Genomic DNA, 25,243 nt, shown 5'->3' on the forward strand with positions numbered 1-25,243 from the left:
AAGACTAACTTATTAACTTTTCAGCAAGATATTAGAGTTTGTTTTAAGTTAATAATTCATTAATATTGAGAAAAAGTATGAATTCCAGTGGTAGATAATTTCACTTATAACAAGAACTTGTTTTAATCATTATTAAGGAAATACTTACGTAAAACAAGCACTTATATCCTGCTGAAAAGCTACTTTTAAGTTAGTTTTGTCTTATTTCAAGTACAGGACTAAAATGATTAATCATGATTAATCAATGGGTGAAATAATTGTCAAATTATTCAGTAGTTGATTAATCGCCTACTGAAATATCCAGGCTTAAAAACAACGTAATCAAGCCCAAACTGGAAGAGATGTATATATATATAATCTGCAAATGTAAGATAAAAACACCTTTGCTGTGAATGTTTAGTGTAATAAGACATTTATAGTAGAAACTAAACCAAAACACTTGGTGAGATTTTGTGTTTTTGCAGTGTAGATTGATTTCCACGGAGCTGAATGGTGCCAGCTGGTTTTGATAAAGACCAAAGTGACTATCAGTGTTTTTATCACGTTTCGTGAAATCTCCATCTACAAGTTTTATGTCCTTTTTAGCTCATCATTCACCTTCCTTTCTCCTCCCACCCTTCCTCTCCGACCTCTGGCTCCCTGTTCCTCCTCCTCCTCCTCCTCTTCCTTGCAGTGTGCTGCCAGTCTTTGAGCTGGAGAGACACTCAGACAAACCTTGCAACGCTTTTTCTAGGGGGGAAAAAAAAAAAAAAAACACAAAAAACTTTCTTTGCTTCTTTTATTTTCTGGAGAGCGATGGCGTTTTCCCTCAGAAGGAAAGCTGCGACGCTGCAAATCTACCTCCTGGCTTTTGTCGGTAAGCTCTCATTACTGCCGGGGAATATCGACACTTGCCGATGATTCATTCTTACCGTTCCGTCTGTTTCTCTCCGTTTCTATTCCTGCGCTCCAAGCCGCAGTCCGAGCCCACAGCCGGCTGCTGCCAGGCTCATGTAACTTTGAGTCCAACACCTGCGGATACACGTCAGACGCAGACTTTTCCATCTGGACCCTGAACAGAGACGGTACTTTTATTCCCTACTGCATCTGTAAAGCTTCTGTGTGTCACTATAACATAAAAATATGTTTTTTTTCCCCCGCATTTGTTCAGATTGTCACCATGTTGTGACAATATTATATAATAGATATCATTTCCTTCACCTTCTCCCTGAGGCGCTCGCGACCAAAACAACCTGTTTATCCGCCATTATCGAGGCTAATTAGCCTTAGCATTTACGGCACGCTATGCTAACTGAAGTGTAGCAGTACTTTTTGTATCATCAATATGATAAAATGTTTTTTTTTTTCGTTTAAGATGGTGACTATCTTGTCAGTAGAATGTATAATAAACGTCTATTTCCTCCACCTCCTCCCTGAGCTGCTATCGCCAAAATGAACCGCTAGCGATCAAAAACAACCAATCAGAACTTACCGTTTTTCTGCCGTCATCAGTGGCCATGCTAACTAGCCTTAGCATTTACGACAGGCTATGCTAGCTGAAGTTTAACGGTTCTGTTCCGGAAGCTCTTTTTGTGTCATCAATATGATCAAATATGTTTGTTTTTTTTTCGTTTGTTAAGATTGTCACTATTTTGTGACAGTATAATAAACACCAGTTTCCTCCACCTTCTCCCTGAGCTGCTATCACTGAAATAAACCAACAAATTACCGTCACAGAAAAACTGTTTATCCGCAGTCATCTATGGCTATGCTAACCAGCGTTAGCATTCATGACATGCTGTGCTAGCTGCCGTGCTAGCTGTGCACAGCTAAGAAATACTTCCAGATTATCATTAAAATGTACATCAACAAAGTGTAGCATATTTATTTACATTAATTAAAATAATTCTCGTTACAAGACGACATATTTTCCAAGACAATGTTATAACTTTCTTAGTAAATAATAATTGTCGTAATTTAGCTCAAATATTGTAATTAGAAAGTACGTAGATCCTACAAGTTTAAACCGGAAGTGATCCTGAACCGCCATCTTGGTAGGCAAAAATTGTAATTGATTAATAGTTGTAATGTGCTTATATTGTTCATAAATCAGGTAAGAACGAGGTAGTTCTAAGATGGTGGCTTATTTTCCGTTGTCATAGTAACTCCATAGCAACTGCCATGGCAGTTACAGATGGCTACTTGTACAATTAGAGACAAAAAAACTAAAAGGAAGAGGAGCTCAATTTGTCTTCTGACGATCTGGCTCATTTTTTCATATGTAAAAAAAAAAATTTTTTTTTAGATAAAAGTTACATTCTGCAGCTTTAAGGATGCAGAGTGTAGCTTCAAGAAGCTGTTATTGCTGCTGATTTCTTTGGCTGAAGCACTAAAGCCCTCCGTAGGAAAAGGTCCATCTGGTCTGCATTGACTGCAGCATCAGTGAACATCTGGAGAGAGAGAAGCAGCACATTTTGGCTTTTCCCTCGGGTTTGTAGTGCAGCTCATATGAATGAGCGCTACATCCCCATATCAAAGTTATGTCAGCGTTTATTTGTGTAGCTCACAGCCTGATGAATGGAGCTCAGATCATGTGATTACAGTGATTACTCTGTCATTTGTTGTGCATTCATGTTTCTGTATTGAAAAACATGATTCATGCACAGAGTTGGGAAGAATGGCGGCATGAACCTCTGGATCTAGCACAAACAGCTGGACTGTGTCAAGCTAACTGTGACACGAAGTGTGGCCTACTTCAAGGCCACACTTCAGGTCACTTTATTCATAACGTTTAAAGATAAGCAAAGGATGCAGTTTCTTTTAACCTCATCATAACCAAACTTTAAGGCAGGAAAACATAAGCTACATATATTATACAAAACTAAATTATAAATTATAACAGTGTATCAGTGCCATTGTAGATAAAAATAAAAGAAGAGTAAATCTCCACCACAAACATTAATCTCAGAATTTACAAAAAAAAAAAAGAAATTTTCTGCATTTCAAAAAGTGGAAAATGTGATAGATTTATTTCTGAACATTTCTACTTTTTGAAACTTCCATGTTTTGTTTTTTAGTAAATGTCTTTAGATGAACTCTGAAATAAACATGTCTTCATCACAGCTTGCTACCGTTTCCGAGAGGAGCGGCCATATTGGATCCTAAAGTCGATGTCTGAAAAACTCTACGACTTTCAGAATATAAAATCTAACTTCCTGCTGGCAGCGCAGTTGATTTTCTCTCCTTCGGAAATCAGAATTTCTGAGTTTTTACTACAAATGAAGCATTTGAAGCATTAGTACGAGCTAGCAAGCAGTCATAGTCATGCTAGCAGCTAATCACAGAATGCTAATGTTTTAGCATCTGCCGTACTAATTAGTGTGAACCAGAACCAAACGAGGAGAAGCAGCTTTCAGCATCTATGCACCACAAATTTGGAACAAACTTCCAGAAAACTGTAAAACGGCTCAAACACTGACTTCTTTTAAATCTCGACTAAAAACCCAAATGTTTAGAGTTTTATTTGAAACATAATCAATTACAAATTTAATGATGGAACTTGATTTAATATCATGTTTTGATTGTTGACTCTATGTTGCATGACTTTGTGTTTTTGTGTTTTTATGATGTAAAGCTCTCTGAAATGACTTGCTGCTGAAATGTCCTATACAAATAAAATGTGATGGATTGAGAACTTTTGTATTTTACAGTTGCTTACATTGTTACTATTAGCTTAAGTAAACTCTGTTGCTCTGTGTTTAGCTTTGTGATGTGACCATAACTTGTTTTAGTTTATTTTTAAGCTTAATTTATTAAATAACTGCTTTCCAGTATTGCTGAAGAGCAAAAACAGATATTCTGTAATCGTCTTTGCATCACCCACAAACCAGACAGCTGGAAAAACTTCTGTAAGCTTTTCTTTGTTTCCATCCACCATCACTGGTTGAACTTGACTACAAACTGCCCTGCTGCGGCAGCGTGACTCATGACTCAGTCGCTTTTCCTCCAACTGTTTCCATCCTGATTGCTGCGTCCTCACGCTCGTTAAAAAGCCTCAGTGGCGGCGCGGCTTTTCATTATTCATTTCTCCTCCTTTCTTCTGCTTTTGTTTATGCTCTTTTCACACCAAACAGCACGAGAAAAGCCGTGTTAACTGCTGTTGATTGGATGCGGTTAGTTGACATTTATTAACAAACGCTAATGAAATGAGTTTCCCGTTGAGTGGCGGTTTTGAGTCTCGGTACTTGGGTGTTTTTCTCTCATTCTGCGGAGCTGCAGGGCTGCAGAGCATTCCACAGGGGCAAATAATAAATGACAGACCACTGAGGAGAGCTCAAAATGCCCTGAGGCACACAGGGGTCAGGAAAAAGGATTTCATGCTGAACTGACTCAGAGATTTATGACTCTGGGTTTTAAATCCTGATCTGGATTACCATATTCACTTCTGTATATTGTTTCTGAGACTCTAATATAAACAGCATTTAGTCTGTTGGGGTTTTTCCCGAGGGGAAATCCTTTCTCCTTTTTGACTGAATTAGCTGTAGAGTCCATGTTTCAGTATCTTATGTAACTTTAACATATTAGAAATTATTTGCTTCTTCTACTGTTTTGTTTTACGTGATAACTGGGCGCTGAGGGACGGATGCTGCATTGGTTTTGGATTAGATGTCGGCGCTAGGAATGCACACCGGAGTGCAGAGCATTGGAGTAGGAAAAAATGATGGAAATGATGTTGCTTTTACAGCTGCAGTATGTAACTTTGATACAGAATATGAGGTGAAGATTGATCTCCTCCACCTCTTCCTTGAGCTACTGAAGAAATGCCCCGCCCCCGACCAATCAGAGCCAGGAGGCGGGTCTTACCGCTGCCAGTCAACTTCGTGTACTCGCTGCCAAATATGCTGGTAGTGGAGAAACAACTTAACATTACAAGAAAACTGTTTATTTATCATCGTCGGTGGCCATGCTAACTAGCCTTAGCATTCACAACAGGCTATGCTAGTTGTAGCATAGCAGAGAGCAATGGGTGGATTGATTGTTTCTAGTTAGCACTGGGAGAAGGCTTGAATTCACTAATCATAAATATTAGTTTTGCTAATGCTAAAGTGCTATACCAATATGGTATTTAGCTGAAGCTAATGCTAAAGTGCTAAATTCAGTCATCTATGACACAACATGTGTTACAACGCAGTATATTGACTGTTCTCTGTGTAAAGAGATGCGCATTCATTATCGCAACATAATGAATTTAAAGTGGAAAATAGTTAATAGTTAAATATCCTGTCTATTCTGCTTTGTTTAGGACATTTTGTTGCCGTGGAAACCGTGAGCGACGACGTGGAGGGCAGTTCAGGTTCTGGTGTCGAACCAAAGAGAGAAGCGATGGGAGTCCTGCTGAGCCCGTCCCTGGAGCACGACGAGTGGAGCTGCGTGCGGCTGGTGTACCAGATCGCCGGGTCGGGTCACCTGGAGGTTCTGCGGCGCAGCGAGGGGCGGAGCTTCGACACGCCGCTGTGGAGCAGCAGGACGCCATCAGACAGCTGGGTCATCGCCAGCGTGGATCTGCACAACGCCTCAGAGCCGTTCAGGGTGAGGAGAAGGGCCGCGTCCAACCGTACAGCCAACCGTACAGCAAAACCTCCAACACTACATCCAACCAGGCATCCAGATTGATCATAAAACCAATCAATTGTTGTTTTATTGTAAATTTCCGTCTTATTGATTGTTTTTCAGTAGAGTCTTGTTATTGGATCTTTATTGATGAATAACATCAGAACCCTCTGCTGCTGCAGCAGAACCTCCTGCAGCCCGGTTCCCCATGCCGTTCTAAAATTAGTCCGATACGCAGAGCTTTTATCGTAGCGTAAACACAGAGCTAGTGTTTACGTTGTGAGCCGAGGCAGGGCCCGGCAGACTGGACCGGGACCACGATGATGAGGTGCCAGGCCTCCGCCATGTGTGGGCCCCTCATCACATAAACACCCCGTCAGAAAGTCCTGCGCCGCTTCGGCCTTCGAACGCCGCTCTCTGTCAAAGCATCGAGAAAAACTCTGCATGCATGTTTTCAATTAGTGCTTAAGTTACATTGAACCTGCTGCTTTCACTTCTCTGGGTGTTCCCGTCCCGTTTGAACAGATTGTGATCCAAGGTCGGGCTGGAGCGAGCGCAGAGAGCAGCGTGGCCATCTTTGAGATCCACATCAGCCCCAGATACTGCCTGGGTGGGTGACTGCACTTCTGCTGTTCGACTCTCACATCTCCACCCAGAACAGAAGAAAAACAAGACATCCTGATGGACAACATCTGCTGCTCGTTTCTGCAGCACTTAAAAAAACAAAACAAAACAAAAGAAGCAACAGGGTGAACCCTTATTTTTACAGCGTTGTAAATAGGAAAAAAGGGAGTACATTGCTGCCAAAAAACTTGTTTTAATTCCAGAAATGTAGGAAAACTTGGAACGTTCCTAGTTTGAAAAGTCAAAGATTTGCTAGAAAAATGCAAAATTTTGAGATTAATTTGACATGTTTTCTAGAAAAACATTGTAAATTTCTGAGTATGAAAAGATGAAAAATGCTAGAAAAAAACTGAAATTTTCAGATTAATCTCAGAATTTTAATCAAAAAACTTATGTGTGAGTTTGAAATGTCAAAAGTTTTCTATAAAAATCTCAGAAATGTTCAGATTAATCAAAGAAATGTTCTAGGAAAAACAACGAAATTTCTGAGTGTGAAAAGTCAAAAATGTGCTAGAAAAATATCAGAAATGTTGAAATTAATGTCAGAAATGTTCTTGAATAAAACAAGGAAATATCTGACCTTGAAAAGTTGAAAATTTGCAACAAAAAATAAATAAAAATAAAACCTCAGAAATATTTAAATTAATCTCAGAAATGTTCGGAAAATAAAACCAGAAAAATTCTGAGCTTGAAAAGTCACATTTTGTGGAACAAATCTCAGAAATTTTGAAAGTAATCTCAAAAATTTTCTCTCACTTGAGAAGAATCTTTGGGTCCTCTACCTACATCTGCTAATAAATCCTATCACAGTTTTTCCTTCCGCTAATCTTTCTAATTTGTTGCTTAAATCCTCTGAACAACCAGCTGCTTTAGCAAATAGCTTTGATTTCACTATGAAATGTAATCAAACTAGAAACTGTGTTTTTTTATATAATAAATGCATTTATCTTATGAACATTAACAGAAATAAGCAGGTGAAATAAATTATGTGTTCACTGAGTTTCAATTTTTCAATATTTGTTTCATATTTTAATTTATAAATGATGCCATAATTAACTCTTCCCAGATGAACGGGCAGCTCTAGGTTCATTGTTGATACAGATGGTTCTGGTTTAGTTTTTGTCCAAACTGCAGGTTCATTTCGGTTCTTCTGTCTCCAGAGTGTGATTTTGAGGAGCCTCACCTGTGCGGCTACAACAACCAGTGGAACGTAAACGTGAACTGGTACGTTGGCGGCGGCGGACTCCAGCTGGTTCACAACGACATGCCGGACGATCACACATACCACAACAAGACAGGTCAGACCTGCTGCATGCAATGTTTTAATTCTGTACTGACACAAAGGCTGAAACGATTAATCGTGATTAATCAAGATTAATCGATCATTGAAATTACTGTCCACTAATTTAGTAATTGATTAATTGTAAACTGGAGAGTACAGTCTCTAAAAGAGGCCATTTGCTGAAAGAAAACAACATAATCAAAGCAGCAATTAAGCCAAAAATTGTATAAATATATTTACATTTTATATTGAAGATAAAAAAACTTCTTTTATATCTGTTTATATTTTGCCCAAAACTTATCAAGTTTTCTAGTTTTAGCTTCAAATTCTACCCAGTTACTAATCAATTAATCCAAAAAATAATCAACAGATCATCCAGATGAAGATATGAATTTTTCATGTTAGTTTTTTTTTTATTTTTGTTTTGCTGCAGATGTTTCCTTTGCTACAAATAATGAAGTTATATTATTATCTTTTAGCCTAAAAAGGTTGATTTCTTATTTAAAAAGGAATTTAATTATTTGTTTACTTGTATTTTTTATACACACATATTTCTAACATGGTGTGAAAAAGGCTTCAGTGGTTGAATGAAGAATTCGATTAATTGATTAATAATTGATTAATCAGTTAGCCTTTGATTAAGGCTAATTAATTGGAGGCTACTTTGACTAAACCGATGGATAATCTGCACTATTGATTAATCAATTAATCATCACAATAATCAGTTACTAACTGACTCCCAAAACTGTACTAAAAAAAATCTGTTAAAGTAAATCAAATAAAACATTGAGTTGTGGCTTCCTGGACGTTTTCAGCTCTGTGTGTCTGTGAAACAAACAGCTTGACTCGGCATTCACACATTATTTTTAGACTGAGAGAAACAAACCAGCAGGGACTTCACAGCTGGAAACCTGTAATCAGGAGCATCTGATTGGATTACAGTCATTTAGCTAACCGCTACACCCTGAAGCTGCGGACGGCGTCTCTGCGGTTGAGAGAAATCTTCTTCCAGGTTTGCTCGTCTTCCTCAGGTCACTTCATGTACGTCGACTCCAGCTACGCCAAGACGTTCACAGAAGTCGCCAAGCTGGTCTCTCCCATGGCGACGACGCCGATGTCCGGCTGCCTGAGCTTCCAGTACCAGCGAAGCGAGGAAAGAGGGAACATGTTCACCGTTTTCACCCGGGACCGCCTGGGCCAGTACCAGGAGCTGTGGAAAGCCGAGCCCGACAACCGGGTCGACTTCATCAGCCCCCCAGGAGAGTGGATCCCTGTGCAGGTGGACCTGAAGGCTCCACACCCCGTGCAGGTCAGGAAATCACAGCTATGTTGAACTTTATTTGACGATGCGGTGACAAGCGCATACACTGCTGTGACACCATGTTAGGCGTTTGGGCTCAGTAAGAGTCCAACTGGTGCTGGAAACATTTTCCATCAGATGGGACTGACCAGCAGTACATCCATAGGACCGCGGTGCAGTTTGGATCAACCTGCTCACAACACAGTCCATTGATTGTTCCACAGAAAAATGCCCCTGATTGCGTCACATTTGTCATCGCACTAGTTTGATGCCATGTCAGGCGTTTGGGTTCTACTGGCGATTGGACTCTGTGGTACGGCACCAACCTGTGCTGTAACACTCAGTGGAAACGAAGCACAAGATGCCTGAACTCTTCCACTGGAGACAGTTACCAATCCCAAACGACTGGAGCTGATTCTCAGCCTCAGAAACCAGAGATAAAACTGATTTTCCTCAACCAGACATTCCTCTGACCATGAAGAGTCTCTGGTTGTGTCCACTGCTAACAGGACTGGAGAGCAGAGACAGAGGATATCTCACTCTCCTCAGTAAATCCACATTTCCTTCTGCTCTGGTTGCAATGAATACATAAATATGCACACAGGAAACTTGCAATATTTTCCAGATTTGTGGAAGAGCTGCTTCATTTATGGGTTTCTGTTTGTCTCCAGGTGGTTTTTGAAGTGGGCTTTAACAGCCCGAGAGGCGGACATGTTGCTCTGGACGACATTTCCTTTTCTCCAGAGTTTTGCAACAAAGACACAGGTGAGCTGTGAACTTCTGTCTTCATCATGAATCCCAACAAGCCAACAAAACACCTGGAGAAATCATTTCTCCCAGAGCGCCAACATGCTGATCCCTGGCATTACTTCCACAGAGCCGACCTTCGATCCGTCCGTCGCCAACTGTGATTTTGAATCTGGTCTCTGCCTCTACACCCAGGACCGGAGCGCCGCGTCGTCTTGGAGAAGAGTGTCGGTGAAACCCAACATATTCAGGAATGGAGACCACACCACAGGAGCAGGTGAGAGAAAACTGCAAACACGACTTGATGAGATATTGCACCACACCTTTCAGATTTAGCACAACATGGATGGTGAAATATCCTCATTAAATTGAATTAAAATGAAATATTAATTTCATTTCAATGGTGGGCAACACTAGTTAATCAGAAATATTAGCTCTGCTAATGCTAAAAAACTATTTCAACATGTTAATTAGTAGAAGCTAATGCTAAAAACTATATTAACATTGTATTTAGTGGAAGCTACTGCTAGACTGTTTTATTAACATGGTATTTAGCCTAATTTAATCCTAAAGTGCTTTATTTACTTGGTATGTAGTGGAAGCTAATGCTAAAGCTTCAACTATGTTGACATCTATGTTCTGTAAAGACTTTAGGTATTGATTTATGTTTTTATCTTCTCTACTGTTTGTTTTATTTTGTTCCTGCAGGTTTTTTGTTTTTAATAAAGAAATTGGGGGAAGAAAGAGAGACAGTGAGGAAGAGAGGAAATGGAACTGCTGCGTTAACAATCTCCACCAACTTCAAAATAAGAGCCAATATCAACGAAATCTTACCGATCAATAACCAAAACTTTATTCAACTGAAAATGTACAAAAATAATTGCACTTATCTTAATTTAGCAGAAGATAATTGCACTAAAATTTTTAAAAGTTAGCAAAAATGCTAAACTAAATTTAGTTTCGCTATTAGCGGATTAGCAGAAATGTGCCCAACAGTTTCACAGTTTTTTCCTTCAGTTTAAAGGAGTTTCGTCAGAGAGGAATAGAAACAAATATTTTCTTAGCTTAGCCCCAAAACCAACTCAGTTCTTATGAAATGCCGGCGTTCTGTAGTTGAAAACAGACTTTCACAAGGAAGTAAATCCCGTCTTCTCCCACCAGGATCCTTCCTGTTGGCTCACTCCCGGCTGGGCCCGCGCTCCGGCTACGTTAGCAGCGTGATCAGCCCCATCCTGCCGGGCAACACCAGGTTCTGCCTCAGGTTCTACTTCTCTCTGAGAGGTGATCCGACTCCGGCTGTGAAGTCTCTCTGGTGTGAGCGGTTTGCAGGAATGTTGGGTTTTTCTGAATGAAAACTGTGGCAGGTTTCAACCAGACGGAGCAGGCGCTGGTGGTTTACCTGCTGCAGCAGGGTGGCCGGCAGGAGAATATCTGGACCCAGGCCGAAAAGTCCAGGGGAATCTGGATCTCAGCAGACGTGTCCTTCCAGACGTCGCAGCCGGCCAAGGTCAGTGGAAGACAAGAGAGAATCGCATGTGGAGGAATAAAAACAATAATAAACAGAGAGAGAGACTGGAGGGAGAGAAAAACCACGAGAAAATGAGTCTTGAACCGTCAGATAATGCTTCTGCATGTCGGTGTTCCTGCTAAAGCATTTTTTTTTTTGCCCCGATTTTCCCTTTACAACAATCTTACGTCCTGCAGTGTGTGCTGTGTTACGTGGTGGTGTGTTCGATATGCCCGATCTAAAATCCGACATATTGAACATTGTCTTGGCCCGATTATCTCAGCCTGTGGGGCTTTTCCTGACTGGGAGGAGAACGCGGCTGACATTCCTTAAATTGTGCCGTGTGAACCAGACCTAAAACTCACAAGCTCTACTCCTCTCATCTCATCTTGACCACTGCCCTAACACTCTCCGACTCGGGTCGCTATGATGACGTTTACATATCCCTTCAAAATAAGATACAGATGCGCCACAAAAACGAATATTTTACTTCTGTGAAAATTTTAACTCATGATAACGACTAATGGGAGCCCTGAGCTTGTTTCTCTGTAACCAGACGGTCTCATCCCAATGAGAGAGGAAAGAGATGAACACGCTGAAAAAACGCGGAGGAAAGCGGTTATTGCACTTTCCTGATACCATGGTACCCGAAGTGTTGCTTATGCACAGGGTGCTCATGGTCTCTACGTGGTGAAGCAGTTTGAAGCTTCATTGCCTCATTAACATCATGCAGAGCTTGGAATGTGGGAATCACCTAACGGGATAAATCCATCCTCCTGTCTCTTCTCTGGGCCTTTTCCCTTCACAAAGAAACTTTCCAAAAACGTCTGATCTGTTTCTGACTCATTTTGCTGCTTGTGGATCAACGTTGGCACACAAGACGTAACCGAGAGAATCCGGCTAAAGGATTTTCAAACTAAAAGATCCTCCAGACTCAAATAATACATAAAACGGAAATATTTAATTATTTCTTGTGCGGCGCCTCACTTCCTGTTTGCCTTCTTCAGATGGCGTTCGTCAGCACCTGCAGGAGTTTCTGGGACTGCGGCTCCGTGGCGCTGGACGACGTCAGCCTGAACCTGGGAGACTGTGAGCTGACGGCCGGTAACAACGTCTGTCTCTTTTCCAACAAATTACAGCAGAGTTAAGGATTAATACATATGTTAATTTTAAAGTTTAAATACTAATTTTTAACATTTTTATATTTGAATTGGTTTTTGTTAACTTGGAGTGTTTTCAGGCAGTTACTTTCTTTTCAGGTAAACATTTATTATTATAATTTATTATATATTTGTTTTTTTTTTTTACTTTTTTTTCATGCAGTTTTTAAAAAAATTTTTTTATTAGTGTTGTTTTTGTTTTACTTTTATTTTTTTATTGATATTTTTCAGGTAAAAAGTTTGTTTAGATTTTTTCAATTTTTAACAGATTTTTTTAAGCAAACTGTTTCTTTATAATTTTTTTATTTTGTACCTTTAAATTTCTTTATTTCTTTTATTGGAGTAAGTAGTTGTTTTTAAATATATTAAACATTTGTATTTATTGTACATTTCTTAAGTTAAATTGTTTTTTCCAGGTAAACAGTGTCATGTATCAGTCAGTTATTTTATTCTCTACCAGCGGATGGTGGATTCTTTCTCAGGGTCGAACCAATCATGTGGTTTCTCCTGTCTCAGGCTTCCTGTCCGCGCCGCTGCCTGGACACTGTGACTTTGAGGCCGGACTCTGCGGATACTCCCAGGACAAACACAGGGACGCTGCCGCCTGGCACCAGAGGAGGGGCCCCACTCCCACTTCCTACACGGGCCCCAGAGGGGACCACACCACAGGACTCGGTGAGGTCACCCCCCGTCACTTCCTGTTTCCTGTTGAGGCAGCGGCATCCCTCAGACAGCGCCCCCTCTGCCTGCGACAGGGTACTACATGTACATTGAGGCGTCGCCCATGCTGCCGGGTCAGAGCGCGCGGCTGCGGTCCCGTCCTGTCCGGGGGACCCGGGGCCCTCAGTGTCTCCGGTTCTTCTACCACATGTACGGGTCGGGAACCGGGAAGCTCCGGGTGCTCGCCGACAAGGACGGAGAGGAAGTGTTGCTATGGCAACGGAGCGGCGAGCAAAGCATCGCCTGGCTGAGAGCCCAACTGGAATACCAGAGCCAGAGTCACCATCAGGCGAGACAGAAATAAATCCTGTTATTGTTGATTTGCTGAGACATATAAAATAAAATAAATATGTTTTAGTCCCTTTAACATGTAAAAAAGAAACAAAAAGTATATAAACATCTATTTATATTCAAATATATACAGTAATATATATCTATACATTAAGGATGATTCATGTTTCCATGGTAATACTGTAAATTTATGTACACAATTTTCATAATTAATTTTCTTGCTAATGCTACTGATGTCATTCATAAAATCACCACCAAATCAATATTTTAATTCTATATTATACATAATAATTTATTAATTATATAACATAATATGTACTTTTGGATTATGAATAAAATTATATTTAGTAGTGATATTAAGGTATTGGTGCCAACTGTAATCATAATTAATCTGAGTCGTCTCAAAATCCAAACAATTATTGTTTAGTTTGTTGTTCCTGTAAAGTTAAAATAAAACAAATGCCTATAATAACAAACAAAAAATAATAACAGTGGTACGATAAAATGGTGCTAATGATAGCAGCAGAGTAGCTTAGGAATCATAAAGCATCTGGTGTTCACATGTTGGTGTGAGGGGCCCCAAATGAAAATCTGGTTAGGGCCCCCAAAAAGCTTTGACCGGCCCTTTAAAAACAAATACAAAGTATTTCCAATAACTTATGAGTTCATTGAATCAATGTTGTTAATTTATTTCTGAAAACAACAGAAGCTGCTGTAAATAAACATCATTTTGTTTTCAGGTTGAATTAGTGGAAACATTTTGGGCCTGAAGTCACTTTTTCTTCTATATCATCATCATCATCATCATCATCATCATCGTTTCTCTTCTGTAGAAGAATCCAAACTAACAGAATGAAAGATGGTGAAACTAGAAAACATTGATGACAACATTTGAGCTGCTGCCATGACATTAACCCAGATAAGGAGATAATTTTAGATTCTTACTCCCATTTATCCATCATCACTTTTCCTATAAACATGGAGGTGAAGCCAAACAACCGTAAATGGTTCTGTTTCATCCAGAGGCTTAAAATTGTCAAGCAGTTAAAAAGAAAGAAACGGAACAAGTGAAAAGAAAATCTGCTTTTTTAAACTTGACAAAATCATGAAGTCATGAATCGTCCCTAACTTCATTTTCTATCCAAACATGTTAGCTAAAGCTAAAATATCCTAGCATAGCCTTTAGTTTACTTAAGTCCAGCTTGTTCTAATTCCAGTTTACATTAGCTTAGCTTAGCCGTTCTCGTCTTTATAAGGTTAGCTTAATGTATTATTTCAGCAGATTTTAGCTTTTCTTGGATAATTTTAATTTTTCTTAGCATTACATACCTTGTTTTAGTTAAATTTAGCTTCTTTAGTTCTTTCTCATTCAAATTCTGTTAGGAGTTTTTAACTTGGCTTAGTTTACAAAAAGAAGCTAAACTTCTTTAGTTTTCATTTGAATACTGTTGTCACAGTTAAGTTTAACTTTGCTCAGTTTCTTGACTTATTTTATCTAAATTTTCTCTTTAGCAAATGTTAGTCTAGTTAATCTTAGCATATCTGTTTGCTTTTAACATTTTTCATTTGATTTAGTTAAATGTTAAAAATCTTAGACTCAAGCTAAAATATTGATTTAGCATGTTTTTGTTGTACTTGAGTTATTTTTAGTTTCTGTCAATATAAATTATGTTAGCATGGCTTAATTTTTTATAATTTACTGTATTAAACCAGTGTAAAAGCTTATTTTATTTCATTCATATAATCACAAATTAGCTTTTTTATTATATTAGATTCTATTTTCCTCTTAGTTTCGCTTGTTTTGTTTTTTTATTCACATATTAGCTCATGTTAATTCAATGGAGATTAGCTTTAGCAGTGTTGATTTAATTAAGCAAAATAAACTTATTTTAGCTAATATATACCTCAATTATCTCAGCCTGTATTATTTTAAAGTTAAAGTAAAAGTTTAGTTTTATGATTTTGTTTAGTTGTCCAGAAAGGATTTAATTGTGTTTTTTTTGCAGATTGTGTTTGAAGCGACTCGCGGTTCTTCAGTCAGGAGCGACATCGCCATCGATGACATCATGTTGGACAGCGGTCCTTGCCCAGGTGACCCTCTCCCTCTGAACTACATCAAATAATCAGATTATATTCCTGACTCCTCCGTGTTTTCCTGCAGAGTCGGAGGTCGGCGTCGCCGTGGGAAGCTCCAACGAGATCGAGTAGAAATATCTGCAGTAGGATGCATGAACCCTCCACTTTCCTCACTTTTTATTTTTGCACATTAGACAACCCGAAGCGTTGTTGACTCCTACATGTCAGCTGGAACATGTGGACTAAAGAAATTCAGTTTTGAACGGGGCAACATGTCAGATATATCAGGCTTTCTCTCTGCACTGATGCACCACAGGGTGTCAGACGGTGTTTTCCTTCACACTTATATGCATTAGATTAATGCTCATCGCTTAAATAAACCCAAGAATGTCGTTAAATAAGATTGTTTGTTGTCACATTTTGAAATAAAACGTGCAGGAATCGTCAGAACAAGAATATGAAACCATCATATTCAAATTTATTACACAAACTGTACATCTGTAGGGTTTTTCCTCGAGTCTTTAGGCGGCGCTACAGGATGAGAGTCCCGTCGTTCGGGTATTTCATGGACGCCATCTGCCGCGTCATTGCCAGAACGTCCTGAAAGCCGGTGCTGAGTCCAGACATGTGCTGGAAGTACGCCTCCTTTTCCACCTGGACCGACAGATTGTTCACCCCGGCGTCTTTCAAGATGGCCGTCACCTGGAGACGCAGTCAGATAATCAGGTTGCACAATATAATCTGCGATAATAATTGAAGCTGTGGTAGGAAACTGGTTTGAGCTGACCTGCTGGATGATCCGCTGTTCCACCACGTCTGACATGACCTGCAGGTGGACGGTCCCGGCGATCACGTTGGCCGAATGCCTCCAGAAATGAGGGTCTCTGTACGACAGAACTCCTTCAATCTTCTCAATCTGCAACAGGACAAAATGATTGAAGAAGTCTTGCTAATTACCATGTTGGTTTAGTGTTTTAGCACTAGCTTCTCTAAATACAACATTGATTTAGCATTTAGCGCTACTGTCTGCTTAATACTATGTCAGTACAACACTTCAGCTTTAGCCTCCACTTAAAATGCTGGCGTAGCGCTTTAGGCTTTGCTTTTGCTAAATACCATTTTGATATCACGCTGTAACTTTAGTTTACGGTCAGAACATGCTAATATAGCTTTAACTTCCACTAAATACAACAGTAATGTAGCTCTTTCTTTTGCTAGCTCCTTCTAAATACCATGTTGATATAGTGCTCAAGCATTAGCTTCTAGTAAATAACATTCTTGTTGATGTAGCATTTAGCATTACTATATGTTTAGTACCATGTTGGTAAAACAATTTAGCATTAGATCCTGCTTAATAACATGCTGTTATAGCACTGTAGCATTAGCTTACAGTAAATAACATGCTAGTATTACATTAGCTTCCATTGTTACAATGTTAGTGTAGCGCTTTTTTGTTAGCTTCTGCTAAAGGTTAAGTAACATTTAGCAGTATTAGGATTAACTCTGCATAATCCAGCAGAATTAACTCCAGTTTCTTCTTTCAGTTGAGATGATGTGTTGGAAACTCTCATTTTGTTGCTATAATCTTAAACTTTGGTTTAAGATGTGAGGATCTGGGCCTCCTCACCTTCTCCAAGGCGCTGTTCAGGTCCTTCTCTTGTTCCGGAGGAGTCCGCAGGAGGAGAACCTCGCAGGCGTCCTTCAGCAGCGGGATGACGCTCAGAAAAATGAGCGTGGCGATGAAGAGCGAGCAAATCGGGTCGGCGATCAGCCAGCCGAACTGCCGGATGAGGATGGTGGAGATGATGACGCCGACGCTGCCCAGAGTGTCGGCCAGAACGTGGAGGAAAACGCCTGAAAGGAGCAAAACCAGTTCAGGGAATCATCGCGTTTCCACGAACTTCTCTGCGCCGCAGCGACAAACCTCGCATGTTGGCGTTCATTCCTCTGCTGCCCGAGCCGTGGGAGTGGGCGTGGCCATGTCCGCCGTGGGAGTGGCCATGTCCGCCGTGGGCGTGGCCGTGCTCGCCGTGGGAGTGGCCATGATGCGAGTGTCCGTGGTCCTGAGAGGAGCAGCTTTTCCCGCCGTGGGAGTGGGCGTGGGCGTGGCTGAAGGCGCAGATTCCCACCAGGTTGACCAGCAGACCGCCAACAGACACCGGCTGCAGAAACGACAAATTATCAAACTGCGTTTCAGATGAACGAGGATTAGAGCCACTGAAAAAAAAAAAAAAAAAAAAAAATCTGTCCTTTTCTCTGAATTCTGACTTTAATCTTCTGGGATCAAATGACAGAAATTGGAGGAGAAAAAACTAAATTCTGAGAAAAATGCTGAAATTTTGAGCTTACAGTCAGATTTTAGAGAAAAAAAGATAAAAAGTCTAAGTTTAAAATCAGAATTTGGATAAAAACGGACAAAAAAAAGGCAAAATACTTGAAAAAAAAAAAGTAAAGATTCCGAGAATAAAACATAAAAAATCTGAAAAAATGACAAAATTCTGGGGAAAAAAAGTAAATTCAGGGACAATTGAATTCAGAGATTAAAGTCAGAATTCTTTATTTTTTAGTGGCTCTAATTGTCTTCCGTAGTTTGTGTCTCTGAGCTTTAAGTGGTTCTGGATGTTTGCAGGTCGCAGTGACCTGTAACCTGATCCAGAGAAACTTCAGATCTGAGGTCCAATTAAACCCAATCCGTCTGATCTCAGAACCGTTTGTTTCCTCATCCAGAGCAGCGAACGTGTTAAAGAGAGTTGTGACACCAACAGTTCTCACTCTCACACGTTTATTCCATCATTCATTCATTCATAAAGCTCCTCTTTAAATCAGAGCTCCATTTGGACCGGATCAGGTTCTGTTCTGAAGGCCACCCTGACCCAGATTTCTCTTCTTTAAATCCTGTTTGCTAATAACAATAATATTTTCTGTGAAACACCTGGAGGAGCTTAAATCACCCGACTGCGTTTACTCTGCTGATCCAACAAAGTTCTTCCAGAACCAGAACAAACCCAACTGTTTTCACTCCGGACTTGGTTTATTTTGGCTTTTGATCCGGAGTTTGTGCAGATAAAACTCACGGTCAGCATGTCGGTGTTGATGTTGGGAGGATCCAGCAGGCGGCTGACCGACTCCACGAACACGAAGAAGGCGATGACCATGAGGAAGAGGCCGTTGATGAAGCCCGACAGGATCTCCACGCGGCCGAACCTGCAAGACGAAAACATTCAGGAGAAACCAGACCGGACCTGGAAACTACGGCACAGCATTAGGGACACGAGAAACAGGACAAAGGAGTCATTTCTGATAAAAAAAAGTCAAAATTTCAAGAAAAAAATTTGAAACTTTCTGACCTATAAGGGAGTAAAAAATTGCAAGAAAAAATTTTTTATTTTCAAATTAATCTCAGAAATTTCCTACAAAAAAGTAAGGAAATTTGAGGTTTAAAAGTAAAAAAAAAAAAATTTAAGAAAAAAAACATTTTGAGAAGAGAAACATGTTTCAAGTTGAAAATTCTTTCTTTTTTTTGCAGCTCAGGAATTTCTGTTTTTTTCCACAAAATGTTTGAGATGGATCTTAAGATTTGATAGAAAAATTTCAGAAATTTTGAGCTTAATCAAAAGTCAAAAATTTGCATATTTTCAACTTTTAGAAATTCTATAAAATTCTCAAAATTACTGTTTTTTCAAGCAAATATTTGACTTTTAAAACTCAGAAATTTGACAGTTTAAAAAAATATTTGAGCTCAATCTCAAGATTTCTGCGTTTTTTTGGCAGCAATTTTCTCCGTTTTACTTTGCTACTTTGGCCCTAATGTGGCGCCGTAGAACGGCCGCGGCGGTTTTACCCGTAGGAGAAGATCCTGGTGGCCTTCCAGCGGGTCATGAGGGCGGCGAACAGGCCCAGAACCAGAGCGGAGCAGTCGAACAGCATGTGGAAGCCGTCAGAGATCAGGCCCAGGCTGTTGGTCCAAACGCCATAGAACAGCTCCACAAACGTGAAGGCCTGCGGAAAACCAACAACAACTCTGGTTGCTATGGTGATTTTAACAGGTCACAATCAAACCGAAGGCATGGAGGTGAACTTTAGGTCAACCACCTGAAACCTTAGTCAGATAACTTAGCATTGTTAGAAATGATACTTTGATTTATTCTCATAATGTTGCAACTTTTATCCTATGATTTTATCCTCGTATTTCTGACTTCATTCTCGCATCGTTACAACTTTAATGGCGCGGTACTTGACCTTTGCGCCATTACGATCTTTGTTTGTATTTTCTCCTGAGCGTCTCGTCGTCTTTGGTCGACCTACCAGGTTGAGACACAGGAAGTAGAAGATCTGCCGGGAGTCGTACTCCTCCAGGATCTGTTTGAGCGAATCCTTGATGAAGCGCGGCAGCGACTGCGACGTGTGCTGCAGGGCGTCGCCCATGAGGTTGTACAGCGGCGTCCCCTCAGGCGAGTAGCCCACCAGCGTTCCCTTCTGCCCCTTCTTGGACGGCGCCGTCAGGATGCTGGAGGCTGCGGGGGGCAGAGTGGAGGTCAGAGGACGAACTGAGGCGCGGTCGGTTCTAACTCTGTTCGTCACCCACCGATGACGAAGAAGACGGCGCTGACGATGACTCCGCCGGAGAGCACGTGCTCCGTGGCGAGCTGCGTCGGCGGCGGTCGGCGCAGCGGGCCGGTCCAGAAGTTGGCCAGCGCCAGCGCGGCCGGGAAGAGGGCGAAGGCGCCGTAGCGGGCGCAGCGCGGAGCCTCCATCTTGGCGCTGCAGACGGCTTCGACGTAAAACTCCAGGATCACGACGGAGAAGATGATCATCGCGAACGGGACGACGAGCGAAGACCAGGAGTCCACTTTGCTCTGCAGAACAAAATATAGAGGCAGTTTGGAGAAACGTTACAAAATTATATTTAGAAATATTTGTACAATAAGTTTGATTAAATTAATTTACTGAGTGTCAAAATAATAAATAATTACACATAAAAAATAAAAAACAGGATGTAGGAAATATTTACTTTTTGTCTGAATATTTATTGTTTATATGAATAAATAAATGATTTTTGTCTCTGTTTCTCTGATGACTTTCAATTAAAATGTAAAGTTTCAAATATCATTTATTATTTTTTATTTGAGTTCAAATAAATTTCTTCCCGTAAAAGAAAAGATGAACGGATTAAAAAAGGATAGATGAGAAGATTTAGGGATGAATAAATTCAGAGAGAAAGGAAGGAACGAGGGATTAAGGAAAGGAGAAATGGGAAGGATGGAAGGAATGAAGGATAAAGTAAAAGGAACAAACAGGGAAGGAAAGAAGGAAATAAAGTGGGGAAGTAATGATGAATGAAAGGATGGATGTTTTCTATCTTCCTCTCTTTCTTCCTGCGGTGCCTCTTTGATCGCCCCTAACTCTCCCGGCTGGTCACCTCGGTGGTGGTGGTCAGGACGGCGGCCCAGGGCAGCATCACGGCGGCGGACAGCAGGTTGTCGAGCGCGTGGAGCCGCTTGGCTCCGCCGATCTCCACCGACAGCTTCCTGGAGGCCGTGTGGAAGCCGACCTTCAGGCAGAGCGACACCACCAGCAGAACCACGCCGCCCTGCAGGCGGAGCGGGGAAACAACAATAAGACTTAACCTGATGTTCTCTTGCTTTGATTGGACTAAATACTAGACACAAACTTGCAGAAGCTAACATTAACCGCTAAACACATTAAGAATTAGTGGAAGCTAAGACTGAACCGCTAAACATGCTAAGAAATTAGCAGAAGTTAACACTAATCATTGAGACGACTGTCTTCAGTTTGATTTTGCTAAGTATTGTTACTCTAATGTTTTATAAATAACATAAAGTCATAAACTTCATCTATGTCATTAAAGTAGAACATTAGAACCACCTACCTGAAAGGTTTTACAGGAATGTGCTGCATTATACGTAGAGAAGAAGAAGAAGCTTCACTCACCTTGTGATCTGCGACTCCCAACAGAGAAATGGCCGTGTAGAGGAAGTGTGTGAGTGCGCTGTCATGGTGTCCCTCCGCTGCGTTACGGCTCCAGTCAAGGCCCAAACAGAACCCACCAGTGAAACCAGACTGGAGCCAAAAGTATGAGAACTCTGGGTGAAAGGATACGGTGATGATCTCCCATCTTGGCCATCAGTTGGTCGTTATCGAAGAGCAGCAGGCAGATCACAGCGATGATGAAGAAAGCTGCTCCTCTGGTCTGCAGGAAGCCACAGAAAAAGCTGCTCAGGTAACCAGAACCGGTACTGGTACCTGGATCCAGTCAGAGCTACACAACCATTCATCACCAGCAAGAACGCAGAGTTATTTCTGGCCCCTAGAGGGCGCTTCAAACTATGTTCCACCTGGGTCCATTTGGTAATGAAAAAATAAGATTAAAAAAATCATTAAATGTCCTAAAAAATATGACATTCATCACCTAATAACTATGACAGAGTATCAGAGAAAGAATCATTTTGCTTTATGACTTTTATTCTGTAGCATTGCGACTTTATTCTCATATTAGTTCAACTTTATTCTGGTAATATTTGAACTTTTTGTCGTTTGACTGACTGTTCTCTCAAAATTTCACCTATTCTCATAATTTAGGGCTTCAACTAACAATTGATTATTCTATTGATGATGATTAATTAATCAAATTAAAACACATAAACATTTGAAAAGCTCAGTTCTTTCTGCTTGATTCAGCGTTAAAGTGTTGGCCTGATTATTTTAAAATGAACTGATTAATAACTAAACAGCAAAAGGTCCTTAATAAATGTTATTCCAACAAAGATAAATTTAATCTAAATTAAAAACATAAATTATTGTTTCCAGGTTAGCTCTCCTTTTTCGTTATCTTTAAGAAATGTCAGACTCATTTCTAATCAAAAACAAACTTCTTGGCTGAATGACAATCTTTTAAAATCTCAGTCTTTGGCTTCTGGTGTTTAAAGGTAAAAATAAACAAAAATAAAATAAATAAAGTAAAGAGAAACCTTGGACGGTCCGCCTCCTGAGTTAGTGAAGAGAACGCCGAGCAGAGCGACGACCACAACGTCACTGTGCTCGAAAAGCAGCAAAGTCCTGAAAAACAAACAATTATTATTTTAAAAAAAGTTAAATAGGAGTTAAATAATCATAACTGTTGCATTTAGACATCATGCAGGGGAAACAATGTGAGACATATTGAAGTAATTTAAAAATGTACCTTAAAGGTCCACAGAGAGTGAGACCAAAGAAGCCCAGGAGGGAAATAATGCAGCTGGAAACAGCATGTTTGACCAACTTTATCCACTAAAACAGAGAAAAAATGAAAACACTTTAATTCATCACATCAGGTTCATCTTTATTCATCTTTAAAAATAGATTTTTGGTCCAGTTTCTAGTGCAAATATCTTAGTTCACTTGAAATAAGGCAAAACTAACTTTACAACAGAAAACAGAAGCTGGTTTTGAGTCAATAATTCCTTAATATCGATGAAAAAGTTTTAGTTAAAAATGAAACAATCTGCAAGTTAAATAAGATATTTTCCCCAGTTAAAAACTTTTCTGTGAAAAATACTGAGTTTAAGTGATGCTACCTCCAACCTGCAGGTGGCAGTATATCCTAGTTTACTACAGAGCTGAACCTGTTTTTGAGTTTTTCCTCATCTTTCTTCTTCCATTTATAGATTTTGGACATAGTTTAAAGATTGTCACAAAAATTCAAAAGTAGAACCACAAAATTATCGACTTTATTGCAAAATAATTTACAAAAACAATCCTGGAGAGAGTAACTTTATAAAAATGAAGTAATTGTTGAAAATTGTTGTTGGTGCAATTTGACGTCTCTAGATGAAGTTCTACAAAATACAAGTCAATAGAGGCTGACTGTAAATGCCTGCCACACTTTTTAGAAGCTTACTAGTGCAAATTTAGAAAAAACAAGCAATAAAATAAAATCCAACAAACCTGCCGCTTTGAGATGACTTTCCCAGAAGAAAAGGGTTTTTGAAAGACAAGCAGAATAACAGCACTTCTACAAAACAAACAAAAACATTTATGTTACTAAACCATTCAGAAATGAATCAGAACGGGTCGGAGGAGGAGAAATACTCACCCAAACTTCAATATGAAGATGAACTGAACTATATGAACGACTTTCAGGATATCATAGGATTCAAAAATACCTAAAGCCTTCAGGATCTTTGAGAGGATCAGCAGAACAATGTATCTGGTTAACCTGCCGGGGAAAAACGGCAGGAAGTACATATATGGAGACAAGTTAGATAATTAAACTGTTTCAAAACACATTCTAAGTGTTTAATAGTTAAAAATACGAACAATTCAGAGGCAAAGTTCATTTATTTCCCATCAGAAGGGCAAACAAACTGAATCAATTTCAATAAAATTAACCTTGCGTCAAGGAAAATAAATAATTTTGATAATCCTAACGAACAAAGATTAGTCGAGGAATAAAAAATGTATTCAAATTAACTGAATGAATAAAATAAAAGCTAACCAGAACAGATGTTACCTGGAATCAGGAACTTCCACCATTCCCAGTTTCCCTCCCGACAAAACGTTGCTGCTGTATTTATCCTCCATGTTGACCGGTACCAGTATATTTATGTTCCCAGTTTCCTCACCATCGCCTTTAGTGGAGAAATAAAACCTTACTAGCTGCACTCATTTACCGCTGGAGTAAACAACGAGGCCTCCTCTGGCTCGGGTCCATTCTGCCGTTTCTGCCGCCGTCACGTCCTCTGTGGCCGCCGGAAGTTAAAGAAACGCATCTGAACGCTTCGTTAGAGACTGAAAATAAACCCGCTTTCTTTCAAAATGACGGTAATAACCGATAAAAGTCAGAAAAGCAGAGCGAGAACTACCCGAACCGTCCATAAAGCTCTGACGCTTCCGCATACGACACAGTTTACGTGACGTAACAGACCTCGTGACCGTTGATGCGGCGCGGTTCTGCGCAGAGGCGAGAGGTCTCACTCTGAGCAATATCTCTTGTATCTAATCAGATGCTCCGTGCTAGAATTCTAGTATTTTAATATAGTTATTGATTTGTCTAAAAACGTTACATGTTCATAACGTTTTATATTTTGTTTGTGTCAAATAAAAACCTGGTAATTGTTTTCTTGTCTTTATTTTTTAAATTGATTGTTCAATTACTACTGTTTTACTGATTATTTTCGTTGCCGTCACTGAGCCAAAACATTTTTACTATGCAAAACAAAGTGAAAGTAAATAAAGTTATATTTGAAAAATAACATCTACACACTTTGATTTTTTTTTTATGCTGTACTCGAAAAATCAGGTTATGAGATTATATAAAACGTTCTGAGCTTTTTTGGCAGAATTGTACTCTTCCTTTTTTCTAGCTACACTGGTATTAATACGTCATCATACAAAACAATTTTTTACACATCTGGAATTTAAATACAGACAGACAAAACCGATTTTATGTTAAAATGGCTTTCCATATCACTCCAAACTAAGGAGTTTATAAAAACATGGTAAAATATGAATACTGTAGCTGTAATAATCCAGATTAAAGTAAATGTGAACCAGTTAGATTCATTGTAAATATCATGTATATAAAGTAAAAACATTTAGGACCCAGTACTCTAGATAACCTCCAGTAAATCTGAATTTTATCTCCTCAGGTTTTGGTCAAATTTCCACTAAACTGTCTGACTTTGTCAAATATTAGGGTTTCCTCCACAAGGTTCTCATGAGAGGTTGTTGGAGTTCTGGTCCATTCCTCCTGACAGAACCAGTGGAACTGGGTCAGGTTTGAAGGTTGTCTTTGTATAAATATTAACTTTTTATGACCAAATTGATAATAACATGACAATCACCATTTCTTTCAGGAACAGAACAGGATGAGCAGCAAATTAATAAAATTCAGAATAAAATGTGTTTATTGTTCAGTAAAACACATGAAGTAAAACTGCAGTAAATAT

At 39.7% G+C, this 25,243-nt stretch overlaps 3 protein-coding genes across 3 annotated transcripts in view; 1 reads left to right on the forward strand and 2 right to left on the reverse strand.

The window, feature by feature from the left end:
* The window catches only part of LOC114149750 (protein NLRC5-like), a 1,536,511-nt gene that overhangs the window by 942,601 nt on the left and 568,667 nt on the right, over positions 1–25,243 (reverse strand). The window lies entirely within an intron of this gene.
* LOC114149777 (MAM domain-containing protein 2) lies at positions 699–15,697 on the forward strand. Its single transcript, XM_028025870.1, has 15 exons — positions 699–856; positions 954–1,064; positions 5,282–5,568; positions 6,115–6,199; positions 7,374–7,511; positions 8,527–8,804; positions 9,467–9,560; positions 9,673–9,819; positions 10,704–10,823; positions 10,907–11,049; positions 12,057–12,153; positions 12,726–12,884; positions 12,965–13,218; positions 15,227–15,311; positions 15,382–15,697. The coding sequence occupies exons 1-15, from the start codon at positions 796–798 to the stop codon at positions 15,426–15,428; spliced, it is 2,106 nt and encodes a 701-aa protein (XP_027881671.1). The 5' UTR covers positions 699–795; the 3' UTR covers positions 15,429–15,697.
* slc30a5 (solute carrier family 30 member 5) lies at positions 15,738–24,212 on the reverse strand. The gene is made up of 16 exons (XM_028025868.1): positions 23,806–24,212; positions 23,389–23,511; positions 23,241–23,307; positions 22,498–22,583; positions 22,286–22,373; positions 21,417–21,507; positions 21,249–21,325; positions 20,716–20,886; positions 19,882–20,152; positions 19,602–19,810; positions 19,138–19,295; positions 18,371–18,500; positions 17,221–17,458; positions 16,924–17,150; positions 16,084–16,212; positions 15,738–15,998 (listed from the first exon to the last, which is right to left on the reverse strand). The coding sequence occupies exons 1-16, from the start codon at positions 23,874–23,876 to the stop codon at positions 15,828–15,830; spliced, it is 2,307 nt and encodes a 768-aa protein (XP_027881669.1). The 5' UTR covers positions 23,877–24,212; the 3' UTR covers positions 15,738–15,827.

The sequence above is a fragment of the Xiphophorus couchianus genome, chromosome 8, assembly GCF_001444195.1.
Source record: "Xiphophorus couchianus chromosome 8, X_couchianus-1.0, whole genome shotgun sequence".
Lineage (NCBI taxonomy): Eukaryota > Metazoa > Chordata > Actinopteri > Cyprinodontiformes > Poeciliidae > Xiphophorus > Xiphophorus couchianus.